Source organism: Alligator mississippiensis, chromosome 1 (genome assembly GCF_030867095.1).
Source record: "Alligator mississippiensis isolate rAllMis1 chromosome 1, rAllMis1, whole genome shotgun sequence".
NCBI lineage: Eukaryota > Metazoa > Chordata > Crocodylia > Alligatoridae > Alligator > Alligator mississippiensis.
Genome location: NC_081824.1, coordinates 294,769,130 through 294,784,122, shown reverse-complemented (window position 1 = coordinate 294,784,122; position 14,993 = coordinate 294,769,130). Strand labels below are relative to the sequence as shown.

Genomic DNA, 14,993 nt, shown 5'->3' with positions numbered 1-14,993 from the left:
CCAGATGCTGCTCCCCACCTGCCTGGCTGAGTGCATCACTGGGGTGTGAAGTGAGGTGTGAGGTGGGTGGGCTGGAGTGCCCAGACAGCAGGGCGGGATCCGGCAGCCACAGCTGGAAGGAGCTGGGACTCCCAGGAAATGGAGTCCAGCTGTCATGCCACCTCAGCCCTGCTGCATGCCTGCAGGACTGGTCACATGCGCCACAGTCTGGGCTGCCTCTCATGCCTGGGTCAGGTAGGACCAAGGGACCCACTGCAGGCTGGACAAAATCCCTCAGTGGACTGTGCTTTGCCCACCCCTGACCTAGACATTTGGCTCTACTTAGGTGTGCAACTTTAAGTGACTAAATACTTCTATATCTCAGTTTCTCATCTGTGAAGTGGGACTGCCTTTCTCCCACCATTTATCTGTCTGATTGATTTAAACTGCAAACTCTTCAGGGCAGTGGCTGTTTTTCACTATTTCTTTGTGCAGCACCATGCACAAATGGGGCCCAGGTCTCAAATGCAGCCTCCAAGCTTAGGTGATTACCAATAAGCTGCCATTTCATCATAAAATCTCTGGAATCCTCCATGATGCAAGGTAATGGTATGTAAATGTAATCATAAGGCGTACAAACTCATCTTGTCCAGTGTGCTATTTACAGGTACTGTAAGCAAAAGGAGAAGCAGAAAAATGGATCTATCTATCTATCTATCTATATGGGGATACTAGAAGAAATTCCTACAAAAAATTTTAATACAGGTTTTACTCCATAATAATTTAAATACCAGTAACATGTAAGGGTACAAAATATTTTGACTTACGTAAGGACATAATTGACACTCACTATGCAGTGAGGCCGTGATGAACGGCTGTTATGTACAATGGTGGCATAGCTCTGTACCCAAACCCAGCCTCCGTGCTTAGACAGCAGTCGATAGTACTTGGTTGTGACTTGGCCTTTCACCAGCACTGTGAACATAATGCAAAAAGTATTTCACGTTGACTGATCTACGACCACAGCCCGCAGTGATGTCTGTAAGCAGGAAGATTTCCCCTTGTAACACTGAACGTCAGGGGACTTCTCTGCAAAGATGTATACCCCCATCCTTTACATAGTTTCTCTTTGACATTACTTTTTAAAAATACTTTATTACATACCATTTACCATTTTTACCCTCTCCATCTCTACCTTACCCTGCACTTGTACACTAGCAACTCTACAAATCACTCTTTTAGAACAAACCTTCTAATTTTTAGGGTGCTCTTAAAATATATATATGGATAAGTAGCAGGTTCCAAGACTGTTTAGAAATGGATACAACTGTTTTTATTTTAAATTTTTACTGAAGTGTTTAGGAACAGCTGAAATCAATTGAAAGATTATTGGGCATTCCCAGTACATTTTGAGCTGGTTTTTTTCCTGTCTAGAATGTCAGCTTTCTGGTTTGCTTCATTTAAAACATGGAACAAGTTTATTTTTAACATGGAAAAATTAAAGCAAAATTTCTTTGCTCTTTTAACTGTATGTTCAAGAACAACAAGGTAGACAGAGTTATTGGAGAGATCCTACTGCAAGTGTAAATCCTCTAAGCCCCTGGCTTAGGTTCTCTGTGAACAGGGATGTTTTTGGCATTGGGATAAGCTATAATAGGAGATGAGTAGAATTTCCTAATATTTAATCTGGCCTTTTTCTCCACAAATCTCTCTGGTTCAGTGCCAGGCATTTATGTACTGATTCATAAGAGAATAACTCCTGCTGTTGAATATTCCCTTCTCTTGCCTCACCCTAAAGCACACAATGAGACGCTTCATCCGAATCCTTTTTCTATACAAATCATTATCTACTTTAAATTATGGAAGGAAAAAGCAGTGCTTTATGTTCAAACCAACCCAAGAGAAAGTGTAATCAGTGGCAACATCTCCCTGTAGCCTTGTGTGGGAAGAATGATGAAGTACCAGGGATGGCTTCTTACCTAACGTAAGGTCTGACCTGTACATCACTGTGCTGAGTGGCAAAGCTCACAATGAGGTGATTTCCATTTTACTCAGCTGGTGAAGGCTCAGGCCCATAAGAGGCTAGGATGAATGATGAAGATTACTGCATGCCAATGGCAGAAGAGAAAATGACCACATGAAATAAAAGTTTATGGTCTCATATAATCCCTTGTATTTTTAGAGGGTCTTTTTTGGTAGGGGAGACATTCAATATAGGGATGTAGATATAGCATAGCACATGATCCTTTTTTTACTTTTCTGTTGCTAGTTAATTACCTGGTTGTCACTCTCTGGACTAAATGCATGATTTTGTAATGTGGATAATATTCAGATGCTGCAGTGACATTCACAGTGTAAATAACCAGTTAGAGAGATTGGCAAGACCTATTATACGTGAGTTAGAACTTTTCTCCTTTGTTCTGCCAAACTTATGCTTGTGGTGTGTCATCTCACATTAAAGACTCCTCTTGCATTCATCTACACAGGTAGCAATTAGTTATACTTCTCTTAAAATTTAGGCTGTCTTGCCTCGCTTCAGGGAATCTCCTGAAGCATGACTTTAGGAAGGACTTTTTGTCTATGGAATCAGTTCTTCTTGTACTAAACTAATAAGTCCACAAGATAACTAGTAACATCCTCTGATAGGACAACCAAAAATTTATCATGAAAGATGCCAAGCTAACCGCTATGCTTACTTCAAAATCTCTTTTTTAGATCCTGTTTGCATTTTGATTTTTTGTGGGGTTTTTTGACCCACCTCTGTTTTGTGGTTCTCTGAAAAGAGTGGGAGCCAACCTTTTTGCCACAGGTTGGCCCCCCGACTTAAAACACAGATTAATCTTAAATGCAATACACTACCCTTAATTCAAAGGTCAATGTCTTCAGTTGCAGTTTCAGACCGGGTTACAATCTTCATTTTACTGGCTTTAACATTTGATGTTACAACTATAATTTAATGCTAATCTCTATTAAGTTACAAGGTAGGATTTACAGCCAAATCTAAATCTCCATGCACCATACTTACTTGTACCCCAAACAAAGCCCCACAAATGACAATCCCCTTTTGGCTTCGATCTTCTAAGAAGCGTTTTTTAAAGGGCTCTGAGTTTTTCCAATACTAAATTCCTGTGCCTTAGTCTCTTTAATGCTCAGATTTGTTTTATGCTGAATTCAAACTGTTCAGACATGTAATCTTCCAAAATGTAAGTTAGTAGGGCACTTCCTGCCTTATTTATCCACCACAGAGCATTTCCTTGTATGTCAGGAATTGTTTTGTGGTTCACTCTAGTTTTCCATGTGTCCCTTCTGTTGCTTTAGGTCTTTTGTTAAGACAGTGTTTTAAAAGAGGTGAATAAAATTGAGGACTGAATGCTCCATTTTCACTTCCTGATTATATATGAGCAGCATTTCTCTAGAGCTCTTTCTTTGTGTCCCTAGACTTTTGACAGTCTCTGAGGAAAATGACCTTGGACAAAGGATAGGAGCTGTGTTTTAAATTAGTTTGCTTTTGACCCTGCATTAAGATACCTGGTTAACTGCTGATTGAGAAACTTTTTTTCTGGGAGTAAGATGTATCTTTATCGAGGCTGTTTTGTGCAAGCCCCGACTCCTTGATGGCCTTTGTTACAACCAGTAGGTTAGGATTCAGCAGCCTTTACTCCTGGCTGTTCTGCCATTTGTGAATGACTGTTTCTCTGTGGTGCTTCCTTGACTGGTTTTTCCCATCTCATCTGTCACAGATGGGTATTTCAGAGGGCTCTGTAAATCCCATTGGACTGCAGCAGTTGTCAGTCTATACTTAAGGCCACAGCTACAGAGAAATTGGCTTTTTAATCCTGTGCTTGCAGTAACTGTTTTAGCTTCTCTCTGTCTCATATCTTGCCAATTAGCTAGATCCAGGCACTAAGCTCGATGGTTAGTGAACGATACCCTACTAGAACAGGAACCCTATGAAGTTTTTGAGCCATCTCAAAAGCCAGTAGAGTAATGTTGGAAGCCTTCATTACTACAGCAGCAAAAGGAGACTCAAGGCTGTGTGTAGAGTTTAACCTGCTGTGCTACTGGGTATTGTGTGTAGGCAGGCTGAATTCCAGGTAAGTACCTAAGTGGTGAAGGTATGTCAACAGCTGGGGCTGGTACCCAGTGGGTGCATCTACACAAGATGCTAACTGCACAGTAGCCTAATTCTACTGCCCAGTAGCGTGCAGGGCAAAAGCTGTGCTAATACTCTACTCCATAGTAGTATTGGGCTACTGTGCAGTTAGTGTAACTAAAAAGCCATGCAGTAGTGCCAGTTACTGCACATTGATTTAGTACTGGGTTATACAAGTACTAAACTTAGTATGCAGTAACTACACAGCACATTAATGACCGTGTAGATGTGCCCAGTCTGTCCTGACCTAGAAATTTTTGCTGTGCAGCAAGCGTTATGTATGTACACTCGTATTGAGAAATACACATAACATTCTAAAACTTCTAGACCTTTTTCTTAAAAGTTCTAGCAAGCCATTCAGTGTTTAAAACAGAAAACTTTTTTTGACAGTGCATACTTCGCAAGTACTCACATCTATTATTTTTACTGCAGCTTGCTATTCTTGTTGCACACTTTTTACCTTGTTTCTCTTTTTTTTTCTTTATTGCTCTCTCTGATGCTTGATGCAAAGTTCAACTGCTTTAGTTTTTTATTTTTCTTTGGAAGAGCAATTGACTATCTTAGTGTATGGTTTTCTTTTTTTAATTCCCTTATTAGGTGTAAGATATTTCTTTCCAGATTTCACCATCAAGTGACACTTAATCATCGGACTGTTTTGTAGAATGCTACGTTGTGCAAATTCAGACCTTGCCAACCTTTTACTGTTCATACTCATCAGACATCTGCTGATAGATGATGGGGGAGTTGTAACAGTGCTCTCCAGAGGCACAGAAGTTTGTACATTTTACATCTGTTTTAATCATTCTCACAACTTGCTCTTCTGATTATGCTTTTACACTGTTCCTGTTGTTGTTGAAGCATTAACTATTACTTTTTCTTCTTAGCTTTTGGGTACTTTAATTCTTCCAAACCCTTTCACATATCTGTCTCTCTCAGACTGATCCTTCAGTTTCTAAACTTTGTAACAGTTTATTTATATAATTAGTTATAGCATCCAAACCAATGTTTTTAATTAAATAGCCATGCTCTGTCTCTACATTTAAAGCTCCAATTGTATATCAGTCGAATCCTATTTACAAAAGTTGGCTCTAAGGATCAACCTATTGTATTCCAATGCCAGCATATTGCTAGCAGTTGTAAGGTCTGTGACTGTGTTTTAAAATTAGTTGGATTAGTCAAATATAGAAAAGCACAAAAGATACATACAGGATTTGGTCGTATTCATAAAAGGGGAAACTGAAAATAAGAGTTATTAGGAAATAGTGTGATTTAACAGGTCTGAGTTTCTACCAGTGCTTTATTAAATCACATTATCATTTAGGGTCAGTTTTCCTTTTTTCCCATACATAACTCCCATTGGACTCAGTAGAACTTGGTGTTTAGCCATTCAGCATTGACATTTTCCAAGTATGATAAGTTTATTTTCTGATAGTCTTTTTTAATTCCAGACCTTCTTCATTAACATCACATAGTAAGGTGAGGCACAGACTCCCTTCTTCAGAGAAGGTCAAGGTTATTTTAACCCTAAGGCAGCAATCTGGAACATAATTCACTAACAATAATTTCTAGATTTCCTTTCAGCATTTGTTTGTTTGTTTTAGTACAGCACAGACTGTAGAGGACTGAGCCAAACCCAGAGAATTTTTCTATTCCCCCGGTTTGCTTCTCAAATGAATGTGCTACTGACTAAACTACTTCCCAAATCCAGATGTTTAAAGATGTGATTACTTTCTCTGTTGGCAAATGTGGAATTACTAAATGTATCTCTTCTTCCTGAGAAAAAAGCTCTGCAAACCTCACCCACATGCTATTCATGAACACAGATCTAAGGATTTTACTTTTGTCACTTCATATCTAGGCTGTTTATTAGAAACAAGTTCTCAGGGTATCAGTGACTGTCATATACCTCTTCCTTTTTTAAAAAAAAACAGCAGAGACCAGTAAGAAACAGATTCTTCCAAGAGTTCAGTGCTCAGAATCAGGTCCAGATTTTCAAAAGGGCTCAACTCCAGTTCAGCTAGCAAAATAAAGCAGCCACACATATTAGCCAAAGAAAAAGCAGGGTGAGTGCCAAGTCCATTTGCAAATCTGACCATTCAATTATATGCCTAAACAGGAGCAGAGTGCTTTTGAAAATCTAGTCCCAACCAGAGGGGGTGGGCACTTGAAAATATGGCCCTTTCAACTTTGTTTTGCTTGCCCTGAAGTGCATGTTGCTTCCTCACTCTACCTGGTAAGCTGAAAGCTTGAGTCAATCATTTATTTTACTTACAGAGGTGGTGAGCATATCGTAAATGGAACACATCACAGCCATGGACATGGTGGTAGAGAGTTTTCTCTATCAGGTCTTGGGGCTCATATCCAGTTAATTCAGTCACCCTAGAAAAGGAAGACTGACTAATAAGCTGCATCTCTAGAGATATTCAGTTTCATTAAACTAATATTGATTTTGCCAACTAATCAAGTGCTAAAAGGCTGCAGGACAAAATGTTGGTTTTGGAAACTGAGAACCATAATCTTTACAAGAAATTAGAACTTTTGAACTCCAGCCAAAGCCAGTGAGCACTGCTGTACACACTAGACTGACTCAGAGACAAGCAGGAGAAAGAGTCCATTAACTTATTTCAGCTCTAGGCTTTTGCTAAATTTATTTTATCAGCATCATCCTTGGAGCTACTAACATGAGTGATTCTCTGCACAAAGGTCCAGTTGATGAGCTGTTCATAAAATAGTAAAGTGACTTTTTTGTACTGCTGACAAATTTTCATTTGCCTTTGCAGGCGTATGAGTATAGTAGAAATGATCAGTCTATGGGGACTATGATTACAGTCTATAAATAAATTCAAGCTAATGTCTAAAGGAAGGCAGGGGATTATTCTAGCTTGGAAGAGGGAAGGACAAGGCACAATGGCCAGAAGCAAAGGAAGGAAAATGCTTAAGATAGACATTAGACAAGTTTCTTACCACTGAGCCACACAACAGGGGAAACCAAATGGATTCAATGGCCAGTATCCTCTGTGTCAGGGGAAGGTTCAAAAAGCTCAGTAATGGGCAGTTCTAGGACTAGTCATGCAAAATGCAAAGGAAAAGCAAACTCTGTGACCTATATACTCTTGCCTACCCCTGCTGCCTTATGGCAAAATATGCTCTGAAGTACTCTCCATGGCTTATCCACAGTCAGATTTATGTCAAATATTGGTGGGGTTTGCTTTCCAGCAGCCCATCTCCCTCACTAAGGACAGAATGGAGGCACTGCATTCAGTTTCAAAGCCTAGCAGAGGAATCCTGTCAAATGTCTTTTACAGTGCGCATTATCAGGTTTTGCTGATCTCTACTTTGTTACCATTGTATCTTTTTGTTTTCTTTCCCCATAGCGCTAAATATTCATTGCCTGCCCCTGAAATCAAGCAGGGTTTTTCATTTACTTCTTTTCTGACACAGGGAAAAGACACTGTGTACCTTTTATGCATTTAGACTATAGAGGGAGTTGTAAAGAAACAAGAGGTTTTCCAGGGTCTTATCATCCACATGTGCACTAATTACTCCACTTCCACATATGTCAATGGTCCTTCTGTCCTTCTGTCCGAGAAGGACTTGGATATTTTTTTCCTCAAGAATTATCAGTGCTGCTCTGTAATGATATAAGATGCAATTCTCTCTTTCTTTGAGGGGTACAGTGTGGGTGTGTCACATCCACAGCACTCTATTATCTCACAAAACTTAGGACCCAAATTCTCATTTCTGCATGATGGTCCATGGTTTTTCAGCCGCTTCAAGCATATGATCTGTTCAGATATCATTTTCACCATACTTTGGATTTCAGTGTGCTTAAAATGGAAAGCCATTTCATGTGGTTTCCTTGCTTGAATGATGACTTACAGGTGGCCTCGAACCCAAATTCTGGATCTGAACAATTCCTTCCTTTGTGTCTACATCCTAGCCTTACAGATGCCCCTACCATGGGCTGAACAAAAGCCCTGGATCTAAGCACACCCAGAGTTTTGAAAAGTTTGAATTTATCTCTTAACTTCTGCAGCATGAACATATTAACTGAAAACAGTCCTGGTTGGTATCTTGGGATGTAACAGTTGCTCTGTGTGTGTGAAAAGAGAAATCAGAAAGAGGAATAGAGCTGGCTCAAATGATCAATCCAGGACTCCTTAAAATCCTGGCAATAATGGATGCATCCACTGAAGCAGCCCCAGAACACTTCCAAAGGAAAGGACTGCTATCTCTCTATTCTGACTACCTTAGTTACATGAAATCCTGAACAAGACCTTTTGTCCAGAAGAATGAAGCGTCTATGACATTTGTTTCTGGTGCATGTGTCTGTCTACTTCTACTGTTACAACTGAAGGTTTGTTTATAGTTTTCTCTGTGTGGATATACCAATGGTGGGATGTGCCAGGAACACCATTCAGTCTAAAGTATGATCAAACGTATGCTGGAAGGAATCATAGTTTGGATAGCCAGGCTGCAGTGCACTGCTACTGATGGTTAATATTCCAGAATGTCATATCTGTGGGACGGACAGAGACAGGACCCCGTGCCTCTTCATGGGAGCACTGCTTGGTTGTCCCCTTCTCAAGGGTGTAACAACACCTTTTGTTAATTCTGCCCCTTCCAGCATCTCTGGACATACTACCTCTTCTGACAACTTTTATATCTTCAGGTAGCTCCATATGGACACAGCTCTTCCTTTTCCCCTTCTACCTTAGCCTTGCTGTGCAAGGGCATGCTGCAGAGTCTTTTATGCTGAGTCATAACTGCTGTGTGGTTTAAAACAAGTCCCCACAAAAAAGATTCTGAAAAAACTCATATACTTCAGCAGTTGACCCTTAGGCCTCAATGTCCTTAGTTGGGAGAAAGCATGCTTTTGTATTGCCCCACAACACTTCCAAATGTCATGGGAACTAACCTATTTTCACCATTAAGCAGAAATGTCATCTCTGCTCCTTGCCATTCCAGCATATCTGGTGGTGGAGATGAAACAATTATACTGCTTAAAAGGTGGAAAGATAGGAGTCACCACTTGCAAGTGCACATCAGCTCATCCACTGTAACTGTTTTATCGGTCTGTTCCTATCCCACAGTACGTAAAACTAAACAGCAATAATAAACCCTGATGGATGGCAATAATAAACCCTGATAGATGGCAACATATCTTCTACATATCACAGCACAGAGTGGACTGACAACACAATTACCACGGTACAGCTGAATTTGTGGTAAGTTTCCCCCACTCAAAGCGGTTAAATTGTTTTGGGTGCCTGCAAACCTCGGGAAGTGATACAGTATGTCAAGTCTTGTTCTATACTCTTGGAACAACTTTTGAAGAACCATGTCTCTGTCAACAGTCAAACCTATCAGACAGTCTATGAATCTGATTGAATGAACAAAGGCTTTTCCCTTGGGCTATGCCTCAGCCTGAACTATGCTGGAGGGTGGAACATGTTGGAAAGGGATAATTTTATAACCTTTTTTTTTTTTGAGCTCTGGATTTGTACTTTTCCATTGACCACAGGGGAGGTCTTGCAGGCATCCAAATGGGCTATATCTGAAAAGTATGGTCCTTCCTTCCTTCTCATGTCCTTGTGAAAAGGTATTTAGCAGAATTTGCAGAGTCATTGGAATCTGACAGTCACACTGTGAGCACTTTTGCTATGGCCTGAAAAGTATGGTGAGATGATCTAACGCCCATTTCTCATAAATTCAGGCAGGTCTTATGCACTAGCCAATTCTCCAAACTGCCCCAATGTTTCTTATTTTACCAAGAAGACATGTCGTCTTGTTTTCTAGCTTTTTAAAATTTATTGTCACTCGTATCTTTTCATAAACAAGCAGTCTGGGTTAGGGTTAGAGACGTCAGGAAAGCATGCTGGTTTCATGATTAAGGTTCTGGACTAGAATTCAGGAGACTGAGTTTGCTTCCTCACTCTGCCACAGAGTTTCTGTGTGACCTTAGCAAGCTGCTTCATCTTTGTGCCTTGGCTCCCCACCTATAAAATATGGATGCTAATGCTTCTCTTCTTCCCTGTTCTTTCTGGCCCCCACCTTTTGTCCATCTTGCTTAATCTTCAGGGCATGAACTGTTTTCCTATACAATGTACATGGCCCAGTACAATGAGGCCTCGGGACATGACTGTAATACAGATTATTATAGGTTATATACTATTATTGGACTTATTTTCTGAGTAGCTTTCAAAGTCTCACATACTCTTTATGCTCAAACTCAATTTTAATTCATTTTTTGTATATTTTGATGTTTTTAGAAATCCATGTAGTTTATGATAATATTTAACGTTCAAATATTTTAAAATAGAAACCAAATAATTTTGCTTACCTGGAATCTAGGAATATTAGTTTTAAGTCCAGGCTTGCTCTGAACATGAACATGTTACTGTGAAGCTTGATCTCAGTGATTGCACTGGGAGGTAAAGACTGACCTACAGCCACCAGTCCTACAATTTGGTAACAGGAATCATACAAGGACATATCCAACATATACTGCCTTATCTTCAAGTAGCCACTGCAGTGGATCACCTGGCACAGAAAGAAAGCATACTAGCCATCTGTTGGTAATTGGCAGAGATCGTAAAGGTTAAAGGAGCATCTTTTTCAATTATGACACAAACCCCTTTCTCTTCATAACTCCATTTGTCTAGCTGGATAGTTTATTAAGGTTCCCAGGTTGATTAATTTGTAAATAGAGATAGAGTTATTCTGTCTGTTTGTCCCACTGCCAACAGTACATGGTAATCAGCTGTGAAAATGTGAGAGCCCTGGGGCCATGTGGCTTCATTTTTAGTTTGTTCTTTAAACTAAGTTTCTTTCATATACATTTAAGGTAGATGCAACGAGACAGTTGCTGTACATTAACCAAATAATCTTAGATGTGCTTTTAATGGTAGCTTATCCAGGTAACAGACATGCACGTATACCAATACACACTTTGAGATGCTGATGAAAAACAGATATACTTTGAAAATATACTAGTTATGAACAGATCCTACTTACAAATTATTAAATACATACTTAGAAACATTAAACAGTTGACCTTTTTCAATTGCTTTTAAATACCACCCTTTTGGCAAGTTAATGCCAGCAATTTCGTGCTAAATCCATTCTGACACATTTACGATTCCGGTTGATGACAGTGAGGGTTGCATGGGTGTATCTCATGTTAGATTTTGTGCTAAAGGAAGGCATTTTGGGGCAATCAAAGGAAGAAACAAAAGCTTCTAGAAATTGAAGGAGCAAAAATATTGTTAATTTCTGAACACTGCTCCATAGCTGTGCATGCTTCTGCAATGCTCAATTCCAAAGAGATGCAAGAAACTTAACAAAGGGTACTACAGGTATCAACAGAACAATCTATGTGACCCTCATCTTTTATCTGTACTCTTTGTTTCAACTCAAATAGTCATTCAGTGAAAAGTAGTATATGCCCATGGTCCTCAGCACTCCTTGACAATCCCTTGAATATACAGCTAAAAATAAATTAATCATATAGTTCTATTCAACAATTAATTAATATATCAGCCAACATAACCATGGAATCAAAGATGCCCAAAAGAACCTTCTTGTTTGTCTTCCCTTTCACTCTGGCTATTCAGGTAATAGTTTTCAAAGCATTCAGGGCTGGAATTACTTCTGTGAAAACAATATTAAGCTAGCAATAAATGCTCTAAAAATCCTATTTTTACACATCATGATCATATATTATTGCGATCATATTGCATCAAGGGGGACAGTGTGAAATGATTCCCCCGCTTGCAAATCATAACCAAAGCAGCAAAATAGGATGACACAACTGTCTGTTTCATTGTTTTTTAAACAGAATTCAGTTAAATTGTAGGATACAATATTCTGCATCACTGGGGAGTTGCTCATCTAAGGCTACATGGAATCCAGTTTAATTGTTCCAGTTTAACTGAGTAAAAGCATATCTGCACCTTGGACACATGCTAATGGAATAGCAAAACACTGACAGACTCTTTTTTTTGCTTTTGAAGGAATCTGAATGAATTATTCTTCATTAAGACTGCATGTGCAGTGCCTTTTTTTGCTGGTATTTAAGTAGCTGAAGTGTATTGTTAGCATATAGGACAGTACATCTGCAGTTCAAAGATGAAAATAAATAAAATTACAGCCCTTACTATAGTCCATGTTTTAGTACAGTAAATCATTAAAACTGTAATGCTCAACCTTTTGGCCCCATGGGTGGCCTTGAGCCAGTGCCCAGACCGGACTTCCAGGGTTCTTGTCCGGATCAGGCCCCACACTGCTCAGATCCAGCCTGGCCCTGCTCTGAACCCCTCTTGCCCCACCAAGCCTGCCAAATCTAGCATATTGGGCCACATTATCCAGGCCACAGGTCTTCCCACAGATCCAGAAATCTGGCAGGAGGGGAGTTGCAATTAACATGACCACCGCTCCCTCGTTGCCAAATTCTTGGACTCATGGGGGCCTGGTGGCCATGACAACATGGATTCAGGGCACATGGCATTAATGTATGCAAAGAGGGCGACCAATAAACCTGACAATACAGCAGACCTGAATTCTGAATGAATGTCTGCAGCATATCAGAAAGCTGTAATCTGATACCCTTACTCATACTAAACAACACAGTAAATAATCCCATCCAAGTCTATTAGAATTGCCTAAAAATGAGTATCAGGATTTAGCCTATTACTTCAGGCTATATGACTGCATTAATTAGAGAATGCATAATCAGCAGTGGCATTGTTCAAATGTGTTCTGATTCTTTTCAGCAGCAGGCTACTTTTTAAACTCCCCATACAAAAATAAAACCTGCTATTCTTTGAACACAGAAAGACTCCAGCACATTACCTTATAGCCGCTGCATGTCAAACCTGCATTTCTCTTGGCCAAGACGCATTTCATTCGTAGGAAAAAAGATCTCTCTATTTCATACTCTGAAAGCATAAATCCATACAGTTCAGTTGTTAATACAGAAATTTCCAAAATTCCTTCCTTTGATTTACATGATATTTCCACCATTTGGATTAACCTTTCCTTGAATAGGACAAAAGGAGAAGGCTACAGGTATATGGCTGTTGCCCACATTTTTCCTTCTTCAGTGACCAGAGGAGGATGATAGCACATTTCTTTGTAAATGCTAGTGGAGTAAGTAATGTTAGGCATCCATGTTTCTCCTTTCAAGATCTTTCTAACAAGTAACCATATCTTTGCTATCTAAAGGACAGGATTTCTAAATTTGCTCTTGGATACTGTAGGATCTAAAGGTAGTGGGTAGTTTAATATTCAAGTGCTTGAAAGAAGCTAAAGGACAGGAAACAACAAAAAAGTTAATGATCTTGCAATCCCGGTGCAGACTGCCACTCACAAAACCAAAACTTTGCAAACCTAAGCATTTTGTAAAATTACCATCTATTTAGTTTACTGACAGACAAGATCTTCTTGTTAGATGATATTAAGCAAATATCTTTTAATGGAAAACTTTACTGCTTTTTTTAATTAATTAAAAAATTCATTCTCATGTGTATAAATATTTTCTCTTTAAAATCCTCATACAGCAGTATTTTTGAGAAAAAGCTATTATTCCAATGAATCTAGAGGCAGGGGATAGTTCCAAAAGCTGCCATTCTGATATACGGTGCCAATATTGGAAATCTCCGAAGGGGAAACGAATCTCCCTTTGAACTTCAATGGCTGTAGACACCAGGAAGCTCTCATCAGTTGTAAAATAAGTTTCAGAGCACGCTGACTTCTTCCCACCCACAGGGCTGGATCCAAATTTCAGTGAGTGTTTCTACAGACTTGGAAGGCTTTGCATCTAGCTCTTAATTTATAGCTCTAACAACGAGCCTTTATTTGATTGGACTGCAGAATTATACTCCCAATTTTTATGCATCTGTCATCCAATTAACACCTCTTTTAGTCATATATTTGCAGTGGCTTTAGCCTCATACCATTATATAAAAAACTATTCTCTCTCATATTTTGACTTTAAAAATCCTATGCAGCACCTACTAAAGAAGGAAACATTGCTCCTATTAGTGCTACACTTCAGGGATAAACTGCAACAAAGAATGAATCTTGCTTTGGACACATCTTCCATTTATCTACCTAACGCAAATTAGTTTGTAGTGGGAAACCACTAGCCTATCTACTTCAATGTTATAAATACAAACTATTAAGGAGGAAACTCTAAAGGATGGAAGAACAGTCTCAATATTAAAGCTTAGTATGATGAGTTGGGGATCTGGGTTTGGTTTGTAGCTCTGGTACAGACTCCCTCTATTACCTAGAATGAACTATATATATTATCTGCCTCAATTCCCTACCTGTAACTAAGATAAAAATCTATCTTGCCTATCAGGATTTTAAGGATGAATGTACTCTTGATAATGATGTTATAAAGCATTTTGAGTACTTGGATGGATATCAATTTTTATGACCTAAATCCTATAAAGGGATGAGGGATCGAACTGGAAGTTTCTTCAACTTCTCAAGTAGAAATGTGTTAACATGCACCCTCAGGGAGATTTTTTCTTTCCCTGCCTCCCTTTAAACATTATTTATTAAAACATGCAACAAACTGCTATAGGAATCTTTTCATGTTGCTCCAGCCTTTCAGTTCCCTCAGAAACAGGTTTGGTGTATGCACAAGTTTATAGACTTTGATTGGCCTTCTGGAGTCTGCAAAACTAGCGTGGTGTCCAACTAGTACAGTAGTGGCTTTCCCCCTTCCTCAGTGTTCAAAAGTCTTCAATCTCTCAAATCTTCTGATGACGTATATGAGAGAGAGAGAAAAAGATTCTTTTCCAGCAAATTCCTGGGAAGTCCATCAGTATCCTAAGAATCTTTTTAAAAT

The 14,993-nt window shown here is 39.3% G+C and overlaps 1 protein-coding gene across 1 annotated transcript in view; it reads right to left on the bottom strand.

Moving 5' to 3' along the window:
• SIM2 (SIM bHLH transcription factor 2) overlaps positions 1-14,993 on the bottom strand; it is a 66,029-nt gene that overhangs the window by 22,905 nt on the left and 28,131 nt on the right. The window contains exons 5-8 of the mRNA XM_006278701.3: positions 12,986-13,071; positions 10,476-10,675; positions 6,405-6,511; positions 807-954 (exon numbers count right to left, since the gene is read on the bottom strand). Of these exons, the coding sequence (XP_006278763.1) occupies positions 807-954; positions 6,405-6,511; positions 10,476-10,675; positions 12,986-13,071 (541 nt within the window). The remainder of the gene's footprint in view (positions 1-806; positions 955-6,404; positions 6,512-10,475; positions 10,676-12,985; positions 13,072-14,993) is intronic.